General features: G+C 34.5%; 1 protein-coding gene across 2 annotated transcripts in view; it reads right to left on the bottom strand.

Moving 5' to 3' along the window:
- Nucleotides 1–26,647, bottom strand: part of LOC127958866 (atrial natriuretic peptide receptor 2) — a 105,261-nt gene that overhangs the window by 41,166 nt on the left and 37,448 nt on the right. For both annotated transcript variants that reach the window (XM_052557895.1, XM_052557896.1), the window contains exons 6-7: nt 21,831–21,954; nt 20,869–20,953 (exon numbers count right to left, since the gene is read on the bottom strand). In XM_052557895.1, coding sequence (XP_052413855.1) covers nt 20,869–20,953; nt 21,831–21,954 — 209 coding nt within the window. The remainder of the gene's footprint in view (nt 1–20,868; nt 20,954–21,830; nt 21,955–26,647) is intronic.

The following is a 26,647-nucleotide window of genomic DNA, read 5'->3' as shown; positions in this document are numbered from 1 at the left end:
AGGCTATAAAGGCTCATTGTTACAAGCTATATGTTTATTACAAGAGAGAATATAGTATACCATGTGTCAAAAATTTGATTGATGAGGGTCATAAAAAGCCATCTGTTCTGGACACCTGTTTGTACACCCCCCACCCCTCCCCTCCCTGTACACCCCGGTGACCTAGATATGAACTTACGACCCTAAGAAGGAATTTCGGTGAGGGAGGGTGAAAATGTGTTGGGATCTATGTGCTTTTTTTTTTTTAAACTGTGGAAAGGGTTGAAATCATTAAAATGGTATAAGGGAAGTTTTTATTAAGGTTTTAAGTACACAGTGCATTTCAAGAAAAAAGGTTATAACACAAACAAAATGGGAACGATGTAATGATTGTTTTCGTAGTTGGAAAAGTGTAAAACGTTGTTAAAGTTGTAACAAATAAAAAAGAAAACTACTGATTATTTATCTAAAACAACTAAACAAGTCAAAACTATCAGATGTGTTTTCGTTAAGCAACACGTGAAAAAGATGTGAGCTTGTAAAAATTTAAAAAGGTGTTTTGTTACCAGCTAGAAAAGAAAGCATTTAGCATTTGTACCTTACCTCAAACTAAAAAAGAAAAGAATGTAAAGCGGCGATACAAACCAGAAAACTTGGTGTTTGTCACGATGTTATAAAAAGTTAAAAACAAAAGAAAAAAGATGGTAGGCATTACGCGGATCAAAAATAAAATCCATCAGACAAGATACTTCAAATCAAATCTATGTTGTACTTTACCACTAACTACAACTTTAAAAATCTAGACTATTACTGACAGAGAGTTAGACGAAAGAAAAAAAGATCTCACAGCAAAGTGTCAAGGCATCTCCGTTGAGTGATCCTGACAGCATCGCTGACACACTTAGAATGAGGCTCGGGGAATGCTCCGGAAAAAAATCACGCCTCCAGCGCTAGAGACTGCCCCCTGTAGGCGTGATAGCAGCGTCAAATAGATTTAAATTTTAAAATAATTAAACTAAGTAGTTTTTAATAAATAGACATCAGTCCTTAATTAGTGAAAACTTTAAATCCGTTTAAACATAAGATCAATTTGTACTTTTTAAATGATGTAGCTTTATGCGATTTTTATTTACTTTTAGTCTTAAAAAAATACAAAATAAAAAATAATTAAAAAAAAACAGCATTGAAAAAGCATTATTTGTTTTTAATGTATTAAGTTAATTACTCTAATCTACGACTAGTCTAAATTTAGACTATTGCCGTCAATATATCTTTTATTTTTGTCAAGCTTAATTTCTCAAGCTATGACAATTAACACACAAACACACACAAACACACTTTCCTTCTGTCCAGTTTGTAAGTTTGTGTCGCGTTATCTAGTTAATAAACCAGACACATGTAGTTAAAAGTATCCCCATTTAAAAATATAGCAGGGAAGAAATATCTCGTCTCAGGTCGTGCAGCGAAACGTGACCGTGCCGGGCATCTGGTGTCTGTGTGATTACTGTTGCCTGCATATCAGTTAGACATCAGCGGGTGTAAAAACATCTAAAGGTTTTTGGGGGTTTGCAACTCAACTGTAATCTAATTTTTAGTTTTCTGGGGTTCTGGTGTTGTAAATGGTCTGCTGCAGGTCAGCTAAAGTTTAAAAAAAAAATTGTGTGTAATCAAATTCAGGGATCAAAGGCGCGACAATTTAAACTTTATGGTTTAGGCCTGTGATCGTGAGGTTATCTGACAGTTCATTTAGTGGGTCAAATAGATGTGAAATCTTTTAACAAGTCAGACCATATAGGAATATGTAGTTTAATTCGAGTTTAGTTTATTTTAGTTACATTTATAATTTTTATTAACCCCTAGATCTTTCAACCTCAACATAAATGTACCAAGAATGCAAAAAAGTACACAAACACTCACACACACACACACACACACACACACATCCACACTTTCCTTCTGTCCAGTTTCTAAGTTTGTGTCGCGTTATCTAGTAAATAAAACAGACATATGGGGCCCTATCTTGCACCCAGCGCAATTGACTTTGTACACCAACGCATGTGTCATTCCTATTTTGCACCCGTGCAAAGCGCGCTTTTCCCTCCATAGAAGCACGTCGCTAAACTAGTGAATGAACTTGCGCTCCCTGGGCGGTTCAGCGCAAAAAAGGAGGCGTGTTCCGGCGCAAACAATCCCTGGTGCTATTTTGCTGTTCCATTAAACAATTGCGCCACTGACCAGAAAAAACCTAGTCTAAAGTCAGTGGCGCGTTGCGCGTTGTTCATTATGCTATTTTAGGGCACATGCTTGACCATAATGTATAGCGTGCACAACGCGCATACACTTTGCTCTTGTAATCTACACAGATGCAACAGTTATTTTTTCAAATCATAAATTGTTACACTAAAAAAATATTAACACATGAGATGACGGAAATCATGACGCTATTTTGGGTGGGTTTCTCCCATCCCCATACAGCACAACTTCTCTGTCTTTCACTGCTCTTACAAGAACATCAGTCTCCTAGGCTGTGAACCGCTCTTGGCGAGCGCCTGGTAAATTACGCCATAATAATAGCAATCCATAATGGAACTTAGTAGTGATTCTTTAAATCCTGTTTATCAACTCTTTGAGATACTTAATCATTGAAACATTTCTATAGTCACATCTTTATTTAATATTTTCTAAAATGAGATCTGGTTTATTTCTATATTAAGTGTAAGTAAGTTGTATTCTTTCGTTGTCATATCTTTTACATTTTATTAAAATAGGTTCAACTGATTCAGGAAGATCACATTTAACACAAAGTCCAGACACATGTTTTTCCTCTTATAAATAATGACTGATTAAGTGCAATGTGTCCAATTCTATGGCGAGAGCTTCCTTTCTATCCCCAAAATTCTCCTTTCATTAAATTTGATGTCTGACATTTTAATGTTTTTATCTGATCCACTACCTTCTATTCCTATATGTGCAGGTATCTATACAAAATAAATATTTGTTTTTGGTTGTATTCTGAACAAACTCTGTAAAATGAATGACAAATTGTCTTGTTGAAGATTCGCCACACTTTAAACTTGGTAGTACTGCAAATGAGTCTGAACATATGACTACTTTAGGTATATTAATGTGTTCAACCCACTGAAGAGCCAAAAATATGACAGTCATTTCTGTAGTATAAACAGACAGATGATTAGATGTTCTTTCAGGTATTCTATATCTACCCACTTGGAACATATGTGTCCTGTTTCAGGATCTTTAGATACATCTATGTATATGAGTAACTTTAAAACTATATGCTCTTTATTTTTCATCTAAACAAAAGTCCTTGATGTTTTATTTTATTTTAATAAGCCACTCAAACTTACTTTAGTAGCCTAAATCATTGAATATGTCTTTTATTTTCTTAATATCAACTTCTGGCATGAAATTCTACATTCATAAATGTATGTTTCTCAAAATTTTCTCACTGACTGTAACTGATTACATTTATTTTTAATCAAATTATATAATTTGTGATGTATTTGGAGACGTTAAAAGAAATGAAAAGTTTCAAAGCAAGATTTTTGTATTCTTCATTAAAGGACTTTGGTTTTTCTTAATGTGAAAATCTGTTACTCCCCTACTTTTTCATTCTTTATCTTTTTCTTCAGTGTTGTTTTATTTATTTTACATTTATTTTGTTTTATGATGTACAGAGTGTGAACGAAAATTGAGTGTAATCTCAGACCATATTTGTAAATCTACCAGTAATGTACGCCTTTATGTTTTTAATGTTTAAAGCACGAATAAAAAAGAAAAAAACGCCCACTAACACATCCCCCTAACACCTCCCTAATAACGTTGGTCACAAAGGTTTAAATGTATGTTAAAAGAGTTAAACAAAGTAACGTTTTTAATAAAAACACATCAGTTCTTATTTGATGAAAACATTCTACCTGGTTTTAATATTAGAGCGATGTTTTTACTTTAAAATTAGGTTAACCTATACCATTTTATTTTCATCTCAACAAAAATTCCTTGTTGGAAAAAATTGTTGTTTTATTTCATTTTAATAAGTCACTCACACATACTTTAGTAGTCTAAATCCTTGAATACATCTTTTATTTTGTCAGTATTAACTTCTATCATTGCTATATCGTTGCTATATCAATTAAAACATGCGTTTAGGCATACACAAATCTAACTGGAATGAAATGTTTTGGAATGTCTTTGATTTTCTTGCCAAAGAAACTTTAACAACATTACAGGAGAGGCTAAATATTTCATCTCAAGTAGTGCGTAGAAACGTGTCTGGTGTCTGGAATCTGATGTCTTTGTGTTTACTGTTACGACCATGTCAGCGAAGATTGTAAAACATCTAAAGGTTTTTGGGGTTTCCAACTCAACTGTTATCTAATTAGTTTTCCGGGGGTTCTGGTGTTGTAAATGGTCTGCTGCAGGTCAGCTAAAGTTTAAAAATTGTATGTATTCAATGATCAAAGGGGTACAATTTAAACTTTATGGTTTAGGCCTGTGATCGTGAGGTTAGCTAAAAGTTCATTTACTGGTCAAATGGACGTGAAATCTTTTAACAAGTCAGACCATATAGGAATATGTAGTTTAATTCGAGTTAATTTAGTTTATTTTAGTTACATTTATAATTTTTATTAACCCCTAGATCTTTCAACCTCAACATAAATGTACCGAGAATGCAAACAAGTACACAAACACAACCATACAATCATAAACACACACACACACAAATGTAAACATTACAGAAAACATGAACATGCAAACTAAATAAATACTAATATACACTCAAACAAGTACAAAAATACACAAACAAACAAAATAGGTCACAAACACGAACATAGCTATATAAGATTGAAAATGAGTTGTCCTAAGTTTTCTTTGAAACCAAAAGTGTTTGTTGGTACAAATGTCTGACAGAAATGTATACAATAGATTAGACGTCCTTTCTCACTTTCCAAATGGTGTTGTTAACCATGATGTTTAAAATAGTTTTAAAAAAGTATTATTTTTTAGCTTTCATGCAGGATTCATGTCAGCACTCAAGTGTTTTAACAAGAGTCCAGAGACAGATGAAAATAGATGTGTGAAGAAAAAAAAATGTAAGAGGTTTTTAAGGATAGACTAAATGGTTTAGATTGTTTAAAACAATTGAGTTTACGCATTTCTCTTGAATGTGTGCGGTAACCGCTGCATACATGAAGCAGAACAAATACATAACTCATAAACGCATTGTGGTTAATAAAAAAGACTTATTTATCTAGCATAACATACCTTCTTTTCATAACAATAAACATTCTTACGACTTTAACAACTGCAAACAAACGGTTTGGTTGAAAAAAAAAAACATATTGTGTTTTCTTAGTTAGAATGCTTATAGTTTGTAGTAAAATCACATATATAAACTAAAAAAAAATTCTTCCAAACCATGCTGCTTTCACACACACACACACACACACACACACACACACACACACACACACACACACACACACACCTCACAAAACTGTCAACAAGGACCTTAAGTTTTTGTTATAACGTTTAGCTGTAGCTGAGACCTTGGTGGAATTATTTTACGTACAGTTTTGGGGAGGTTACTATGAACGTTGTAATAGGTTATAGATCACAAATTAACCCATTTAAAATCTAACCCATTTGTCATCAGGAAGTCATAAACATTGGTCACGCCCAAGATAAGTTTCAATCAAGATGATCAAGATGGTCACGCCCAAGATAAGTTTCAATAAAGATGATCAAGATGGCTCCGCCCAAGATGATCAATCAAGTCAGTCGTGATATTTTGATGATTAAAAGGTTGGATAATAATTAATAATCAACATATCTTATATCTGATATAAACTAGGATGATATAATGATGTTAAGTAAACGTCTCGAATGAAGACGATGTTTAAAGCAATATTTTAATACCCAAATCCACAGAAATATTGATTTGTATGAACAAAGAGACCCACTAACACGTGAGCAAAAACTAGAAAATACAACGTATAAGGCCCTAAGCATAAGACCAAACCATTACAATTAGGATGGTGAAAACTGCTGTAAATAGATTCAAACAGAAAGAGCTAACAATGTCATGACAACATATAGTTCAAAGTGTAACACTATGAAAAACATTGCGGTTTATATCTATTTATGCGTGTGTGTCTGCATGTGTGTGTTTGTGTAAAGACCTCTAACACTAGCTTGCTCTATTCTTTTTTTATTCAATCTGTTTTCTTTTTATTTATGATATCATTTAAAATCCCATGGTACGTGTACTGTGTTAACCTAACTGAGACTTGTTAAAACATTTATATATCATTACTCTTTTTGTTGTTTTTTGATTGCTTCCACCGTCCTCATCTGTAAGTCACTTTGGATAAAAGCGTCTGCTAAATGAATAAATGTACAGTAAATGTAAATATCTCACCGCTCTAGAAAATTTTAGGTATACTTAGCAGGGGGGCTATAGTGTTTTTAGGTTATATTGTACTTGTCATTATGAATATTTGTACGCTTATTTTCATTTCTGCATCTTAATGAACACTTACACAATTTGTCTTCGTTTGAGTAGCTAACGTTACTCGACGGTCACATTTAAGTTTTCACCGCTTACACTTTCAAAAACACTCGAAACCTGTAACTCTGTCATAATTAGGTGAATAAAAAATACAAAAACTTAATGCCTGACACTTTTGTAACTGACTAAAAACTGATGTTTAAGCTAAACAACGACAGAGACACTGTGCATAAAACTGCAAACACAAACATCACTAACTTAAATTAACAAAATATAATAACCACCAATATGTGTTCACACAATTAACTTTTTTTTTTTTTTTTTTTTTTTTTTTTTAGATGCTTCAGAATTAACTTAAATGAACAAAAGACAATAACCGCTAATGTGTGTTTTCACAGTTAACTTTATTTAGATGATTCAGAATTAACTTAAATGAACAAAAGATAATAACCAACAATATGTGTTCACACAATTACATTTATTTAGATGATTCACAGAAATAAAAATGACTCTTCAGTTGTTAGAAGAAAAAAAAGTGTACTACGTAACTGCGAAAATGACTTAAGGTCCCTATGAATCGGTTCATTGAACCAAACTGTCCAAATAAATAATTTTTCAGAAGTGAATCGAACTTTGCATCACTAAAACAGATCACAGAAAAGAATATGAGTCTTTTTATTTAGGTTATCTGCGTATGCGTTTAATCAGATGTCCAATGATTTAGAGCGTTGCCACATACAATATGAGTATGTATTCACGACGGGCATGTTTGAAGCCTTAGGTGTGTGATGGGTATTGTAGTTCCCTGACCTGAAGATCTACATAGCTTGAATGAGGTATTAGGTAAACATATTAAATTTGTAAAACAAGAAAATATAATACATATAACAACAATAAAATAACTGTTAACACATATTTAGACCAAACGACTATATTCAACAATAATACGATATACATGTGCTAAAACAGGCTAAAATGGGTTGACTATGCTGTAATGGAGCAACCGTTGTCATGTTATCTTGTGAACCATTGGGCGTTAGGATTCGTGTGTCCTGAAACCAAATAATTGTCTTTATCTTTAGAAAAAGTAATAATATGGCAAACGTGAGTCGGTCAATCGTGCATCCAGAGTTTAACTTACTGAATCTCTATAACAAATTTCTGCAATGGCTATACTTGTTACGGTGCTTCCAAGTCGGTGTCTGGGGCTTGTTTTAAGAGCAAACCCTTGTTTGTGGACATTGTACGCATTTTTAAAGTTAAAGAGGGTAATGAACTCTTTCACCAACTATTCTTGTTAGAACGCATAATCAGTGTTAGGGGGTCAACTAGTTACATATAGCTAAATTATATAATTTGATTAAAAATAAATGTAATCAGTTACAGTCAGTGAGAAAAATAATTAAATTGCGGTTAATTATGAAAATGTTACATCTGAATATTTTTACAGATTACAGATTTCATTGATATATTTCATAAACCACCTTAAATACTCTAAAATATGAGTCAGATGTTTCATGAGTTAAAGACGTATGCTTATTTCCTATTTGGCCGATGTATATTTATTTGTTAAATTGAACCGATTTACCAACTGTTGTTAGATGCCATGGCATTTCCCTTCATAGGTGTGCAAAAACCTGATTTAAAAACAGTATCATAGCTGTTAAACTTTCTTGTTGTGTTTTTAAATATGTATTTAATCTCCAAGCAAATCTGATTTCGTGGTGGTTGTGCTTTAAAATGAAATGATCACAATCCTAATTTAAGTGATGAAGGATTTGAAAAGTCTGACGGTCATTAGCTGTTGAGTACTCTAATGTTAACCCCTGTCCTGTTTACACGTTTCAAAAGATTAACGGTTGAAAACATTACAAGTCTTAAAACATGTAATCAAATGTTATCAGTTACATTACTTTTTAAACCTTTAGATTTTAAATGGGTTAATTTGTGATCTATAACCTATTACAACGTTCATAGTAACCTCCCCAAAACTGTACGTAAAATAATTCCACCAAGGTCTCAGCTACAGCTAAACGTTATAACAAAAACTTAAGGTCCTTGTTGACAGTTTTGTGAGGTGTGTGTGTGTGTGTGTGTGTGTGTGTGTGTGTGTGTGTGTGTGTGTGTGTGTGTGTGTGTGTGAAAGCAGCATGGTTTGAAGAATTTTTTTTTAGCTTATATATGTGATTTTACTACAAACTATAAGCATTCTAACTAAGAATACACAATATGTTTTTATTTTTTTTTCCAACCAAACCGTTTGTTTGCAGTTGTTAAAGTCGTAAGAATGTTTATTGTTATGAAAAGAAGGTATGTTATGCTAGATAAATAAGTCTTTTTTATTAACTACAATGCGTTTATGAGTTATGTATTTGTTCTGCTTCATGTATGCAGCGGTTACCGTACACACATTCAAGAGAAATGCGTAAACTCAATTGTTTTAAACAATCTAAACCATTTAGTCTATCCTTAAAAACCTCTTACATTTTTTTTTTCTTCACACATCTATTTTCATCTGTCTCTGGACTCTTGTTAAAACACTTGAGTGCTGACATGAATCCTGCATGAAAGCTAAAAAATAATACTTTTTTAAAACTATTTTAAACATCATGGTTAACAACACCATTTGGAAAGTGAGAAAGGATGTCTAATCTATTGTATACATTTCTGTCAGACATTTGTACCAACAAACACTTTTGGTTACAAAGAAAACTTAGGACAACTCATTTTCAATCTTATATAGCTATGTTCGTGTTTGTGACCTATTTTGTTTGTTTGTGTATTTTTGTACTTGTTTGAGTGTATAGACGGTTTCAACGGCATCAACATAAACAAACGTTAATGCCCGTGAGCGCTTTTGTGGACCTAACTTAACTTCCGGTAGACTCCAAATAGAATCAATAACAACAGCCAAGTCCCTCTAGAGTAGATATTTTTGATAACAAACAAAATGTGTTTTCTGTGTGGATCAGGCGGACTTAATGAAAATGCTAATTCATTATTTGCCAGCAGGAGATGTTTTAAAGCATAGACATAAAGCGCGAGAAATAGAGGTTTCCCCAGTAACAGCTGTAAACAAAGCAGAGCTGGTAAGCTCACACGCTGCTTTATCACGCATATAACATGCACGTCTTCTTTCAGAAATACAGCGATATAAAAACACCCGTGCCTCGTTTTGATATTTAAACATAAATGTAAGGAATTATTATTATTAAACGTGCAGTACGTTACGTAACGTTACTCATGTTTATTAAAAGAAGCCTTTTTGAAAATCGATCAGTTTTAAAATTGTTGCGATTCTCCAAAAATAAATAAATGTATGGGAAACACATCCCGCTGCACAGCCACCTGAGCCCAACTTCAGTCTACTCATCACCTTGGCTTTAACTGCGTTTGTAGATGGCACCGCAGCCAGACCGATATACACAACACAGACCGGAAGTTAACTTAGGTCCAGGCGCGTGCGCCCGATGAAACCGTCTATAGTAGTATTTATTTAGTTTGCATGTTCATGTTTTCTGTAATGTTTACATTTGTGTGTGTGTGTGTTTTTGATTGTATGGTTATGTTTGTGTACTTGTTTGCATTCTCGGTACATTTATGTTGAGGTTGAAAGATCTAGGGGTTAATAAAAATTATAAATGTAACTAAAATAAACTAAATTAACTCGAATTAAACTACATATTCCTATATGGTCTGACTTGTTAAAAGATTTCACGTCCATTTGACCAGTAAATGAACTTTTAGCTAACCTCACGATCACAGGCCTAAACCATAAAGTTTAAATTGTACCCCTTTGATCATTGAATACATAAAATTTTTAAACTTTAGCTGACCTGCAGCAGACCATTTACAACACCAGAACCCCCGGAAAACTAATTAGATAACAGTTGAGTTGGAAACCCCAAAAACCTTTAGATGTTTTACAATCTTCGCTGACATGGTCGTAACAGTAAACACAAAGACATCAGATTCCAGACACCAGACACGTTTCTACGCACTACTTGAGATGAAATATTTAGCCTCTCCTGTTATGTTGTTAAAGTTTCTTTGGCAAGAAAATCAAAGACATTCCAAAACATTTCATTCCAGTTAGATTTGTGTATGCCTAAACGCATGTTTTAATTGATATAGCAACGATATAGCAATGATAGAAGTTAATACTGACAAAATAAAAGTTGTATTCAAGGATTTAGACTACTAAAGTATGTGTGAGTGACTTATTAAAATGAAATAAAACAACAATTTTTTTCCAACAAGGAATTTTTGTTGAGATGAAAATAAAATGATATAGGTTAACCTAATTTGAAAGTAAAAACATCGCTCTAATATTAAAACCAGGTAGAATGTTTTCATCAAATAAGAACTGATGTGTTTTTATTAAAAACTTTACTTTGTTTAACTCTTTTAACATACATTTAAACCTTTGTGACCAACGTTATTAAGGAGGTGTTAGGGGGATGTGTTAGTGGGTGTTTTTTTTCTTTTTTATTCGATGCTTTAAACATTAAAAACATAAAGGCGTACATTACTGGTAGATTTACAAATATGGTCTGAGATAACACTCAATTTTCGTTCACACTCTGTACATCATAAAACAAAATAAATGTAAAATAAATAAAACAACACTGAAGAAAAAGATAAAGAATGAAAAAGTAGGGGAGTAACAGATTTTCACATTAAGAAAAACCAAAGTCCTTTAATGAAGAATACAAAAATCTTGCTTTGAAACTTTTCATTTCTTTTAACGTCTCCAAATACATCACAAATTCCTCTTTTAATGCCACCAAACGCGGGGAGTTTTGAGAAACATACATTTATGAATGTAGAATTTCGTGCCAGAAGTTGATATTAAGAAAATAAAAGACATATTCAATGATTTAGGCTACTAAAGTAAGTTTGAGTGGCTTATTAAAATAAAATAAAACATCAAGGACTTTTGTTTAGATGAAAAATAAAGAGCATATAGTTTTAAAGTAACTCATATACATAGATGTATCTAAAGATCCTGAAACAGGATACATATGTTCCAAGTGGGTAGATATAGAATACCTGAAAGAACATCTAATCATCCGTCTGTTTATACTACAGAAATGATTGTCATATTTTTGGCTCTTCAGTGGGTTGAACACATTAATATACCTAAAGTAGTCATATGTTCAGACTCATTTGCAGTACTACCAAGTTTAAAGTGTGGCGAATCTTCAACAAGACAATTTGTCATTCATTTTACAGAGTTTGTTCAGAATACAACCAAAAACAAATATTTATTTTGTATAGATACCTGCACATATAGGAATAGAAGGTAGTGGATCAGATAAAAACATTAAAATGTCAGACATCAAATTTAATGAAAGGAGAATTTTGGGGATAGAAAGGAAGCTCTCGCCATAGAATTGGACACATTGCACTTAATCAGTCATTATTTATAAGAGGAAAAACATGTGTCTGGACTTTGTGTTAAATGTGATCTTCCTGAATCAGTTTAACCTATTTTGATAAAATGTAAAAGATATGACAACGAAAGAATACAACTTACACTTAATATAGAAATAAACCAGATCTCATTTTAGAAAATATTAAATAAAGATGTGACTATAGAAATGTTTCAATGATTAAGTATCTCAAAGAGTTGATAAACAGGATTTAAAGAATCACTACTAAGTTTGTCACGTTTCAATCTGAGACGACATATTTCTTCCCTGTCATATTGTTAACCGACTACTTTTAACTACACATGTCTGTTTTATTTACTAGATACCTCGACACAAACTTACAAACTGGACAGAAGGAAAGTGTGGATGTGTGTGTGTGTGTGTGTGTGTGTGAGTGTTTGTGTACTTGTTTGCATTCTCGGTACATTTATGTTGAGGTTGAAAGATCTAGGGGTTAATAAAAATTATAAATGTAACTAAAATAAACTAAATTAACTCGAATTAAACTACATATTCCTATATGGTCTGACTGAACTGTCAGATAACCTCACGATCACAGGCCTAAACCATAAAGTTTAAATTGTCACGCCTTTGATCCCTGAATTTGATTACACACAATTTTTTTTTTAAACTTTAGCTGACCTGCAGCAGACCATTTACAACACCAGAACCCCGGAAAACTAATTAGATTACAGTTGAGTTGCAAACCCCCAAAAACCTTTAGATGTTTTTACACCCGCTGATGTCTAACTGATATGCAGGCAACAGTAATCACACAGACACCAGATGCCCGGCACGGTCACGTTTCGCTGCACGACCTGAGATGAGATATTTCTTCCCTGCTATATTGTTAAATGGGGATACTTTTAACTACATGTGTCTGGTTTATTAACTAGATAACGCGACACAAACTTACAAACTGGACAGAAGGAAAGTGTGTTTGTGTGTGTGTGTGTGTTTGTGTGTTAATTGTCATAGCTTGAGAAATTAAGCTTGACAAAAATAAAAGATATATCGACGGCAATAGTCTAAATTTAGACTAGTCGTAGATTAGAGTAATTAACTTAATACATTAAAAACAAATAATGCTTTTTCAATGCTGTTTTTTATTATTATTTTTTATTTTGTATTTTTTTAAGACTAAAAGTAAATAAAAATCGCATAAAGCTACATCATTTAAAAATTACAAATTGATCTTATGTTTAAACGGATTTTTCCGTTTAAACATAAGTTTTCACTAATTAAGGACTGATGTCTATTTATTAAAAACTACTTCGTTTAATTATTTTAACATTTAAATCTATTTGACACTGCTATCACGCCTACAGCGGGCAGTCTCTAGCACTGGAGGCGTGGTTTTTTTCCGGAGCATTCCCCGAGCCTCATTCTAAGTGTGTCAGCGATGCTGTCAGGATCACTCAACGGAGATGCCTTGACACTTTGCTGTGAGATCTTTTTTTCTTTCGTCTAACTCTCTGTCAGTAATAGTCTAGATTTTTAAAGTTGTAGTTAGTGGTAAAGTACAACATAGATTTGATTTGAAGTATCTTGTCTGATGGATTTTATTTTTGATCCGCGTAATGCCTACCATCTTTTTTCTTTTGTTTTTAACTTTTTATAACATCGTGACAAACACCAAGTTTTCTGGTTTGTATCGCTGCTTTACATTCATTTCTTTTTTAGTTTGAGGTAAGGTACAAATGCTAAATGCTTTCTTTTCTAGATGGTAACAAAACACCTTTTTAAATTTTTACAAGCTCTCACATCTTTTTCACGTGTTGCTTAACGAAAACACATCTGATAGTTTTGACTTGTTTAGTTGTTTTAGATAAATAACCAGTAGTTTTCTTTTTTATTTGTTACAACTTTAACAACGTTTTACACTTTTCCAACTACGAAAACAATCATTACATCGTTCCCATTTTGTTTGTGTTATAACCTTTTTTCTTGAAATGCACTGTGTACTTAAAACCTTAATAAAAACTTCCCTTATACCATTTTAATGATTTCAACCCTTTCCACAGTTTAAAAAAAAAAAAAAGCACATAGATCCCAACACATTTTCACCCTCCCTCACCGAAATTCCTTCTTAGGGTCGTAAGTTCATATCTAGGTCACCGGGGTGTACAGGGAGGGGAGGGGTGGGGGGTGTACAAACAGGTGTCCAGAACAGATGGCTTTTTATGACCCTCATCAATCAAATTTTTGACACATGGTATACTATATTCTCTCTATTACAGTTTTTCTCGATTGCTTAAACACATTTCTTAAAACTATACCTCATATTCTCAAAACAGTAAACATGAATCCATAACTTCTAACTCAATTCCGCAAACTTCCTATATTCAGGTCAAAATTAAAGCTGCGGTAGGGAACTTTTGACGCTCTAGCGGTTAATAAACAGAACTGCTTGCGTCTTGCGGAAGAACATCGTAGCCGGAACTACTTCTCTCTGTTTATGTCTATGAAGAATCACAAAGGTACTGGGTTACTACGCCGCGGTATCCCCGAAGCAATCTAAAATAGTCCGAATATAAACACTTATTATAGGTGCACCCTAGCGATTCAGGACAAGCCAAAAACACGGTTTGGAAAATGGATTCATGGTGTACTCGCTTATTATATAAATTTTTCTACATTTTGAACACAAACAAAGTTACGGACCGCAGCTCTGATTGGTTATTTTTTTACTTGGAGCGATGGAGTTTCTGCAAATGGCAATAGGACCACTGGGAGGAGCCAGAGGAGCTTGATTTTTTTCACAGATTATCTGTCTCATATTCTACTGTCAGGACATAATGACAGGTTTAATGAATATGTAAAAAATACAAATGACCTCAAGTTTAAATTATTGTAATGCTTTATTGGGTGGTTGTTCTGCATGCTTAGTAAACAAACTACAGCTAGTCCAAAATGCAGCAGCAAGAGTTCTTACTAGAACCAGGAAGTATGACCATATTACTCGGTCCTGTCAACACTGCACTGGCTAACTATCAAACATTGTATAGATTTTAAAATATTGCTTATTACTTATAAAGCCCTGAATGGTTTAGCACCTCAGTATCCTTTTTCTATTTGGCACCTAAACTCTGGAATAACCTACCTAACATTGTTCACACAATCTGATTTGCTGCAACCTGAAATTAAACTGCTGGTTTTCGTCTGGTCAGAGGAGAACTGGCCCCCCAACTGAGCCTGGTTTCTCCCAAGGTTTTTACCTCCATTTTGTCACAGATGGAGTTTTGGTTCCTTGTCGCTGTTGCCTCTGGCTTACTTAGTTGGGGTCACTTCATCTACAGTGATATTGTTGATTTGATTGCAAATAAATGCACAGACACTATTTAAACTGAACATAGATGGCATCACTGAATTCAATGATGAACTGCCTTTAACTGTCATTCTGCATTACTGACACACTGTTTTCCTAATGAATGTTGTTCAGTTGCTTTAATGCAATGTATTTTGTTTAAGCACTATATATGTAAAGGTAAATAAACTTGACTTGACTTAAAAATAATAATAATAAAAATAATAATAATAATAATAATATATATATATATATATATATATATATATATATATATATATATATAATAATAATAATTATTATTATTAATTTATTTTTATTTTTGGAACCTGACACCTTTTTCTTTGATTAATAAAAAGAAAAAGAAAAAAAGAACAGCATTTATTCAATAAATTATTAAAAATATTCACAGGTCCTAAAAAATATTAAGCAGTAGAACTGTTTCCAAAATTGATAATAAATCAGCATATTAGCATGATTTCTGAAGGATCAGAAGTTGGGAAGACTGCAGTAATGATGCTGAAAATTCAGCTTTGCTTCACAGGAATTATTTATAATTTAAAGTATATTAAAACAGAAAATGTTTATTTTTAATTGCAATAATATTTCACAATATTTTTTTAAATACTATTCAGTATTTTTATTAAATGACAGGCTACAGCCTTGATGAGTAACACTTTCTATGAAACCAGTATTTAAAATACATTATAAGGGTATTCTTTATGCATTATAAAAAAAAAAAACGTATAATATGTTGTATCATCTCATGAATATTCATAAGAACAGTTATGATACATCATAATACTTACGTATCTGTGATTATAAGTATGATTACTTATAACTAGGGCCGGGACTTTAACGCGTTAATTGAGATTAATTAATTACACAAAAAATAACGCGTTAATTAAGATGAATTAATTACAGAAAAAAAATCCCGCCTTTTTAATAACTTATTTTTGCACCGTGGAACGTTTCTCACTGGATGAGTTTCGGCGGACCGATTATACTGGATCACCAACTAGCGTTCGCATATCACCGCAGCACATCGAGCCTCAAGTATCACCTCAACGCAAAACATATAGCAGCTAGCGTGGACTTTACACTTTATGTTGATCTATGTATTATTTTGTTGGTGCAACTGGCAGTTTATGTTGAACTCGTTATTGTTTTGGCCAAGGTTATTGAGAGTTGGACTTAGTATGTTATGGCCTCTGAAGCAACAGAGAGATGTTTTCTAATAGTCATGGTTTCCAATGTTCTGAATGTAATTGACAGTATTGTGTTTTACTTAAAAAACACTTTACAGAAGGTTCCAGCACCTATAAGCTACCTGAATTTCTGAAATGTACTATTTCTAAATTGTTTCTAAATATGCTATTGCTACACTTAATGGCAAAAATTGAACTGGTCTGCTAGACTTGGTTGAACAAAAATAAACAATATTTTGTTGCTTAAGCTTATGTATTCAGTCATTATTCAATGGTATACTATAAATCCATGTGAAAAAAAATTAATTCTCACTGTTCTCAGGTCAAATATTTATATGCAATTAAAATGCGATTAATTTCGATTAATTAATTACAAAGCCTCTAATTAATTAGATTAATTTTTTTAATCGGGTCCCGGCCCTACTTATAACACACAATGAATACCATATTAAGGCCCAATCCCAATTCTACCCCCTTTCCATGTTCACGTGAAGGGGCAGGGGTGTCTCGATTCTCTTTTGGTTGGAGGGGTAGGGGAAGGGGAAGGGCCAGAGAGCCCTTCAAACTAAGATTTTTCTGCACCACACTTCAAACGAAGGGGTATGACTTATCTCGGCAACATGGCTGCTACAGCGAACAAAAAGACACATAAATGTAAGCTTTTTTTGGGCATAAATAAAGATTTTAACGAAAAGTAATCATTTGTTTTATGTTACATTCAATTGTGAGTTCATATTAACGGTCATGTTACTCAAAGAAATGCTTGCAAAAAATCACTGAAGTTCTCCAAAATCTCCTGATAGCTAGCTGCATTGACCCTGCCCTTGATAAAACACAGTGGACCAACACCAGCAGCTGACATGGCACCCCAGACCATCACTGACTCTGGGTACTTGACACTGGACTTCAGGCATTTTGGCATTTCCTTCTCCCCAGTCTTCCTCCAGACTCTGGCATGTTGATTTCCGAATGACATGCAAAATTTGCTTTCATCCGAAAAAAGTACTTTGGACCACTGAGCAACAGTCCAGTGTTGCTTCTCTGTAGCCCATTTCCTGCACACGCCTGTGCACGGTGGCTCTGGATGTTTCTACTCCAGACTGCTTCCGCAGATCCCCCAAAGTCTGGAATCAGTCCTTTTCCACAATCTTCCTCAGGGTCCGGTCACCTCTTCTCGTTGTGCAGCGTTTTTTGCCACACTTTTTCCTTCCCACAGACTTCCCACTGAGGTGCCTTGATACAGCACTCTGGGAACAGCCTATTTGTTCAGAAATTTCTTTCTGTGTCTTACCCTCTCGCTTGGGGGTGTCAATGATGGCCTTCTGGACAGCAGTCAGGTCGGCAGTCTTACCCATGATTGCGGTTTTGAGTAATGAACCAGGCTGGGAGTTTTTAAAAGCCTCAGGAATCTTTTGCAGGTGTTTAGAGTTAATTAGTTGATTCAGATGGTTATGTTAATAGCTTGTTTAGAGAACCTTTTCATGATATGCTAATTTTTTGAGATAGGAATTTTGGGTTTTCATGAGCTGTATGCCAAAATCATCAGTATTAAAACAGCTCACAGCTCATTAGAGTATTAATATGCTCAAGAATGGTAGAATCTAGTATGGGCGAATAAGCTGATGTACTTGCAAAGACACTTATATTAAAGGGGGGGGGGGGGGGTGAAATGCTATTTCATGCATACTGAGTCTTTTACACTGTTAAAGAGTTGGATTCCCATGCTAAACATGGACAAAGTTTCAAAAATTAAGTTGTACGTTTGAAACCTTCCGGTTTGTCACAAGTTTCGGAAAGTTTTTTTCGAGTATGGCTCGTATGTGACGAGTATGTGACGTTAGATGGAGCGGAATTTCCTTATTAGGGCACTTCTGCAGGAAGAGCGCGCGCTCCCGTATAGCAGAGCACTGAGAGAGCCAGGCATTCACTGATCAGAGCGAGAGCGTTGCGAAATGTCACAAAAGGAGTGTGTTTTTGGTTGCCAGGGCAAAACAACCCTGCACAGATTACCAAAAAAAAACAGCATTAAGGGACCAGTGGATGGAGTTTATTTTTACAGAGCATCAACGGAGTTGTGCAAGTGTTTTTGTTTGTTCCCTGCATTTCGAAGATGCTTGTTTTACAAACAAGGCCCAGTTTGACGCCGGATTTGCACATCGTTTATTTCTTAAGGATAATGCAGTCCCAATGAAAAAGGGTCACGATCGTGTGTTGGAACCGCATGCGGTGAGTAAAACTGCTTAAAATATCTCTGCCTCCTTGTTAGTGCGTCCGCCTCCCCTGCCGGAGACCCGGGTTCGAGTCACGCTCGGAGCGTTCAGTTTCCTGCTGCTCTCGTTCAGTTTCAGCCTTCACAGCTGTCACAGCTTCCAAACGCTCTCAACGCAAAAGCTTACTCGCGCTCGTGATTCTTTAGCTCCGCCCACATGTCACGCCTCCAGCCAGTCGTGTTTTTCCGGGAAAAATCGGTACAGACTATCTTTCTCTTATGAATATAATAAAACTAAAGACTTTTTGGAGTTATGAAGGATGCAGTACTACTCTATAGGTACTCAAGATTAACAGGATATTGAGTGAAAACGAGCATTTCACCCCTCCTTTAAGTTTATCTGTTGGTTGACCATCAAAATAAAGTGTTAGCCTATATTTACAGTAGCAGACATACTAATACTCTATTGACTGCTAGTTGACATGTAGTTTCAGAGTTACTTATCAACAGCTATCTAAAGGGTACCACCAAAATAATCTAACTGATATTACAATAAAAATAGTTCAAAGCAAATGTGTCATATTACACATTTATCTGATCTGATATCTGATCTTATAGTTGTTTGAGAACAACAAATATTATTATTATTATTATTATTATTAATAATAATAGTATTACTACTTATAAGTGTTCTTTGACCGCTTTAAGTAAAGTAGCATCAGAAAAATGGCAAGATATGAGGCTTATAATACATTATAACAATGAGAAACATAATCCATTGTATAAGTGGATGCAACGTGTCCATTGTGTTATAAATCATCATGCTCTTAAAGCTATAACCACAAATAAGTAAATATTATAATATATTAAAACTGCTCTTATGAATATTCTCATGAGATGATAAAATGTATTATAAGGTTTTTTATAATGCATTATGCATTCATTATAATGACTTAAAAATATATTTATAATGTATTCTAAATACGGGTTTCATAGAAAGTGTTACCGAAACTTCTTAAAAAAAAAAAAAAAAAAAAAACTTTACCGATCCTAAACTTTTGAAAGGCAGTGTATTATACTGTAAAAAAAAATTCTCAGGTAACCTAAAATGTACATCATTTATTAACATCAAGGATCAAATAAAATATAGCACATTAAAGTTAAAAGTTACACACTTTTTTGTGTGTGCGCTGTACAGGGTTTAAAGATTAATGATTTTGCTCAGGTGCCTGAAATGGCCGCTCAGTGGAGAAAAGTTTTAGAGAACAAAATTAGAGGGAACACTGGTCTGTACTATTATTTCATCCTTAAGACAAAATACCATGGATCTTAAACAAGTTGAAGTATATAAAGCCTTTTAACAATTAAATAATTCACAAAAAAATATTAAACAACTTTTATTTTTTGTTGCTGTTGTTGGTTGTTGTTTTTTTTTTAAACATTTCTTCTATGATTTATTATTATTATTATTATTATTATTATATAGGGAAACTTCAATATAACATCTGTTGTTAACTGATAACTGCAGCTATTTACTAATATAACTTAACTAAACTTACTAAAACCAGTCATTTTTTAAAAGTGAATTTGTATGTAATTTTTTTCATATTAATTTTATCGTGTATCAGTTATAATCCAGAAAATAATCCAGAAATATCTGTAGTTTACTGCAGAAATTGAGTTCCCATCATTAATAAAATAGTACAAATTCTTTCTCGCCATAAAATGCCTACAGAAATTTAATTGTGATTTCAGGTAATGAAAAGCCAGAGCTCTATTTAACACATTTTTAAAACCCATTCCACACCAGTTCTGAAAATGCAACATCCACAGATTTCATCTGGGTCTATTTATAATTGAGACAATGAGGTCAATAGGACAGCCTAGTATTTCTTAAAAAAATATTGGCTGACCAAGTGAAACAAGCACTGAAATATTTAGACTATGTGCATTTGCCTCAGAAAATGTTTTCACTCAAACAACTGCCAAGTGGTTGCTCTGGCAACAATCACCTAAATTCCACTCTGGCACCTATAGAGGCCTTTCCCTTAAATCCTCTGAAAAAAAAAAACTGCTGCAGGTTTGAGCAAGTCTTCTTCCTATGAACCCTTAAATAGCACCTCAGTGTTCAACATGTTGTCATTAATATGAAAACTAAAATAATTAAAATAAAACCTAGTATGTAGTAAAAAAGAACATACCTGTAGATGAGAAAACTAGAGATTCCAAAAATTATGAGGGCCAGTCCTGACCCAACTGCCACTATTCCAAGGACAGGAATATGATCTGCGGAATTCAAATTAACAATTGTAAAAACATTTAAATGTAATTATCAATGAAGATTCGGGAGGAGCGCGTCAGATACTTAGCCTAATCATCACAGGTGGACCACAATCAAGTAATCAATCCCACAGTATAAATATCGCTGACTTACCTCTATCCATTGACGGTTTATCAGCATCCCTCCTCCACCCCATCTCCTCACTTCAAGTTCTCTTTACAATATACGGGGAAGGGGGGGTACTCTAGGTTCGGGCAATTCCCGAGCTCGGAGCCCTTCCCCGGACAGCATTCCAAATACGCATACCATACCTCAGCTAATTATATGTAAGCGTGAACTAGTGAATTCAGTATCTGACTTGTTGGGTACTGGGTAAAGAGTTGTTCAATTTTGTTTAATTTATTTTATGCTTGATTCACTTAAAATTATATAGCAAATAGCTTAATGGTGAAAACATGCCCACAAAATCTGTCAAATGCAGATTGCACTGTGCAGTTCCTGATTTTAGGGGGCTGATCTAAGTGCCAGCTTGTGGAGGATGCAACAGACCCGTCAGGTTTTACTTTAGTAGGACTGCAAAGCATCATTCCACCACTGTAGTCCAGGCACTTGAGTCAGGTCTTTAAAATGCTGAAAGTGAGCTCATCGACATTGCGCATCTGGATATATGCCAAGTTATACCACTCTTCTCCACCATTTGATGAATCACTGGTGATAATATCAATAGAGAAGGTATCTTTTTTCCAATGAAAAATGTAGAAAGTCCACAGGTGTCAGGTTGAGTCAATCAAAAATAAAATCAAAAAACTATTTTAATTCATTTGAACCCATAAAATCGAGTAAAGTGTCAGATATGTGAGTTTACAATGAAAAGGTCCCCACCTTCCTTGCATGGTGAGAATCCACATGGTGGGTAGTCCAGGGGTGGGCGACCCTTTGGCCACTGAATTCTCTCTGTTGGGGACCACAAGATTTCTTTAATGGTCCCATTGTAGTGACCAACAATCTGTGTAACAAAGAACACTCATCAGTATATTTACAGTAAGGGGAAAAACATTTCTGGGTAATGCTGGTCTCACACTTTTAATAAAATAAATATGATTTCACACAAAAAATGATAAAAATGCACACGATAAGCATGTTTTTTTTTTTTTAAACAAGATTTGGAGTATATCAGAAAAGAAAAGAAGAATTGAAAAATATATAATGTATAGAATATATATTGTAACGTATCGTAACGTAACGTGTATTGTAACGGATATGCAGGTCATCGATTCATGGGTTAAATTCAGGCATACAAATGAGACCTTTTTGCACTAAATGCCTGGCCTGACGCCAGCCTGGCTGGACTTAAATAGTTTACGATACCCGTGCGAGCCTCAAAGGAGAAACTAAACCCCCACCATTCCACACACACAAAAAGAAACCTTTCTTAGAAGTTCCTTACCTTCGTCAGTTTAGTATTAATATATATTTTGAATGTTTGTGTATTGCATAAAAATGGTTAATCCTGGGTAAATGGTTAAAGTGCTGACTTATAAGTGGAAATGTTTGATTTCATTCTAACTCTTTCTCAAATAGTCATGTTTATGTAACCCCCACTCCTTTGCAGCTCATAAAACTTTATGACCCCACGGGGCAACAGGACAGGAGAGAAGCCAAGTCACTTGTACCTTTTTCTCAATGTATCCTAAACTATTACCTCAGACGTAGTCTTAAAGTATATAGTATTGTTTTGTTGGTGCTTTGAAATGTTTCCCATATAAATTGGGACTATCTGCAATTTATTAGCGTGTGTTAATCTTTAAATGTGTGTAATTCTGCATTTGAATGTGACTTTGTGTTTCTATCAGTTATATATATGTACTGTTTGGTGTTCTTGTAATCGTCATGCCTTGACAGACCCACTTATCTAAAGCAAAGTAATAAAAAATTTAGTATTCTGGAATTACGAACTTGCTAGAATATCCCTGATGAAATCTGACAAGCCCTAAATCATTAGGGTGGGTGTCTCCACAGAGACAAAGGAACTTTTCCCTCCGCTTCAGATCGCGAACGTTCATTGGTTGGTCACGCGAAAAGAGGCGTGAACCATCCCAAGCCATAAGAATCGACCGAACAAGGTCCGCCTCCCTCTTCTTCTCATTCTTCGTTCTCGGACACGCTGCTCTCCTGTGCGACCCTCGTCGCTCCCGCGAGTCTCTCGGCGCGGCCCAAGATGGCTGCCCCCCCCCCCCCACCCCCCCCCAGCCGGGAGGCGGAGAGGACAGCCATTTTCATGGCTCCTTCGGAAGCTTTCATTTTCGTTGTTTTGTTTTGTTTTGTTTTGTTTTGTTTTGTTTTGTTTTGTTTTCTTTTCTTTTCTTTTCTTTTCTTTACTAAGTTTATTCAACTATTTGCCTCTCCACACAAGGAAGACGAATTCTGGAACATTGTTTGTTGAACCTTTCAAATACCGCGCGAAGACAGAACAAAGGCCCCGCTCACGCTGCTCCACGCTCACGCCAAGATCCAGCGCAGCTCACACTCGCGTCACACGGCCTCCGGCACACGCACGCTGTTTTCAAAAGGACCAGCGCACGCACGCTGGGCCATGCAAGTATCAATTTTCTATGGAGATTTTAAATGCTGCTTTAAAGTTGGTCTGTGATTTGATTCGTGTTGGCTGAGAAGGGTTACTGACTGTGATTTCCATACCTGAGCTCATTCTGTGATCTCATTAATTTTCTCTCTCTCTCTTTCTCTCTCTCTCTCTCTCTTTCTCTCTCTCTCTCTCTCTCTCTCTCCTTTATTTGGATTCCTTTATGTCTTGTATAAAGTTTACTGTCTGTATTGTCGTACGCATATTTACTCTGTGTGATTTGTAGTTTCGATGTATTATTAGTCAATTATTAAAAACCCATATATTTATGATTGTCTTGGCCTCCACCCCACTCACATTACGAGTCACTGAGATGTCTGATCTAGCTACAAGCTTTAAATTTAGAAACTACATTTATCATAATGATAGGATAATGTTTTCGTGGCCAGAGAATATTTTTCCTTGAATTATAAGAAGTGATAACTTTATTGAAAATTGATAGGTCAATCTTACTGCCGTTTGCTGGACAAACCACTGTTTGATTTGCAGTAATTTACAGTAAGAGATATCACATTAATTGATATGAAGAATGGAATATTGAAATATTAATGAGTAAGTTACAGTGCCCTGTAATGATTTATTGATGAATGCAATTGAGCTATTTTTCATAATCAATAAAATATTAGTGTAACTGTCATATGAGATACATATTAATCATATTCCTGATTAATTATTCAAATTCCCTATATATCATTTGAGTTAATTATTCTGTACAACTCATTGTTGCCACCATATATATATATATATATATATATATATATATATATATATATATATATATATATATATATATATATATATATATATATATATGTTAACCTTTTCCATGCAAATCCCAATGTTAACAAACTTTCATGACTTTAAAAGTTACAAGTTTATAACTGACCAGCTTCTAAAAACAAATTCATAGGTGTCTTTGTAAAGAAATATATGGCTCTTGAACAGCTTCTGTGACACAGTACAAATGCTTCCAGTGTGAATACTCTCAATAGTCTACAGCTGCAGAGACAATGTAGTTATGCTAAAGGAAAGCTCAAGCTTGCAGTTTGAAACGGATGTAAAACCTTAATTCATACCTGCCAACCTTGAAGAAATTCTATGAGTACTACTCCCCCCCCCCCCACACACACACACACGCGCGCCTTACAGCCCACCGCCAATGTATGCTCATAGACGGTAAAAGAAATGGACACAGCGACCCCATTGAAACTCAACTGAGACTATTGAAACCCATTTTTAGCGTTTTTTAGCACTTCCGTTTCTGACGTGCAGCCTCAAACGAAACTTGACGACGTCAGCAACCTGTCTGACAGATGTAAATCTTCTAGTAGCTGTGTGTGCAAACTGCCATCGTTAATCTTGCAGAGACGGCGAGCTTGAGCGGGGAGTTCTTTGGCATGAGTTAGCAGGAGTAAGTATTCTGATTAATTATTTTGTATAGTATTTTAAAATGTAACGCCAGTACGCCATAATCAGTTAATTGCCTGTGAGCTTCTCCTCCTGTCTGTACGGTAATGCGACAGAGAGACGAGTGGTTATGACGCAATGGTTAGCCTATTTTTTACAAAAACTGTTTCTACGGGGCCATAATGTAACATAGAAGGTAATGGAGCCCTTTATACATTGTCATGTATCTTTAGAAATAAATAATGGACAAACGGAGTCTTTAAACGCCTCAGATGTAAAGTTATTTGCTGTCAAAGTGACGCCAAAATGAATGGGAGTCAATGGGAATGCTAACGCAAGTGAAGTTCTGCTACAAGATGGCAGCACGCAGCCGACTTCAACTTCCGGTCGACTTCCTTGCCGCCTGTGTATGCTCCACCGTTGTACACACATCTGTGAGAAACCTATGAGATACCTAACACTATAATTCATATTATGCACTTTCACCAATTAAGATTTATTAGTTACTCCATAACATATACAAGTAGACCATAAATGTTATACAATTTCTGCAATCATACCGAACATTTTGTACTGGAGGCATAGCCCATGGAAACTTCTTCCACCTGAAAATCTTGTCAGAAATAAAAGTAAACTGAGGACATTCTTTCTAAATAAATAAATCAAAACATTAAATAAATGTGCAAAACCAGCAGTTATCAATATCAAAATCAGTTTGCTAAAAACAAACAACATTTTTTAATATAATTTTCCATGCAAAGTGTTTAAACTTTTGCATTGTTTAACTTGTTAAAGGTTGCAGATTTGGCTTTTTTAAGTAGTGCATCAGTGAAAGTCTCTTTGTAACAAATGCTGCCTTTGGAGGCAATCATGACTTTTCTTGTCACCAGAGAACTAAACATCTCTGTGCTCATATTAATAGATTATTATTAATGTTGAAAAGAGCCGAGAATATTTTTTTTCAGGTTTTTTCGGGGAAATTAATTGAAAGAACAGCATTGTTTGTTACATTTGTTACAGTTACATTTATTTGTTACATTTATATTATTTACATCAAGCTTTTGAATGGTATAGTATTGCATATTGTTATTGAAACTTCATAATGTTTCACTTGATTATACATTTAGTCAGGAATTATAGTTTGGAAAAAGTCTAACTAGTAAAATGTTTATAGGCTACGTTATATGAAAACTAGTACAAGTATATAAATAAATAAGAGGACTTACTCATGTTTATTATCTCTGCTGAATAAAGTGCTTCATTCTTTTTTTCTGAGGAAATCCAAATCTCAAATACTCAACCACATCACATTTTGGGGTGACTTATATCTTATTCCTCTCATCGCGAAGCAAACAGTAAAATAAAAATAAAAACTTTATTTAACATTAGAATCTGAATAGAGCGTTCAGAGCGGGGGCGTGGTCGAATTAGAAGATAATGAAGGGAGATGTGAAAAATGGACAAGACATCGCGTTGTTTTCATATGGATTACTTTATCAAAGAATATCTGTTTTCGGCGGCACTTGTTTAGTTTAAAAGTAGACATGTCAATCGTTCTATAGATATATCTCTCATGTCTCTTCATTGAGTATTCACTGAGTTACAGTTCATTTTGATGACGTGTTTGTAAAGGAAGGTCACAGTAGACAAA

Source organism: Carassius gibelio, chromosome B5 (assembly GCF_023724105.1).
Source record: "Carassius gibelio isolate Cgi1373 ecotype wild population from Czech Republic chromosome B5, carGib1.2-hapl.c, whole genome shotgun sequence".
Lineage (NCBI taxonomy): Eukaryota > Metazoa > Chordata > Actinopteri > Cypriniformes > Cyprinidae > Carassius > Carassius gibelio.
Note: the sequence above shows the minus strand (reverse complement) of the source record. Positions and strands in the feature narration are given on the sequence as shown.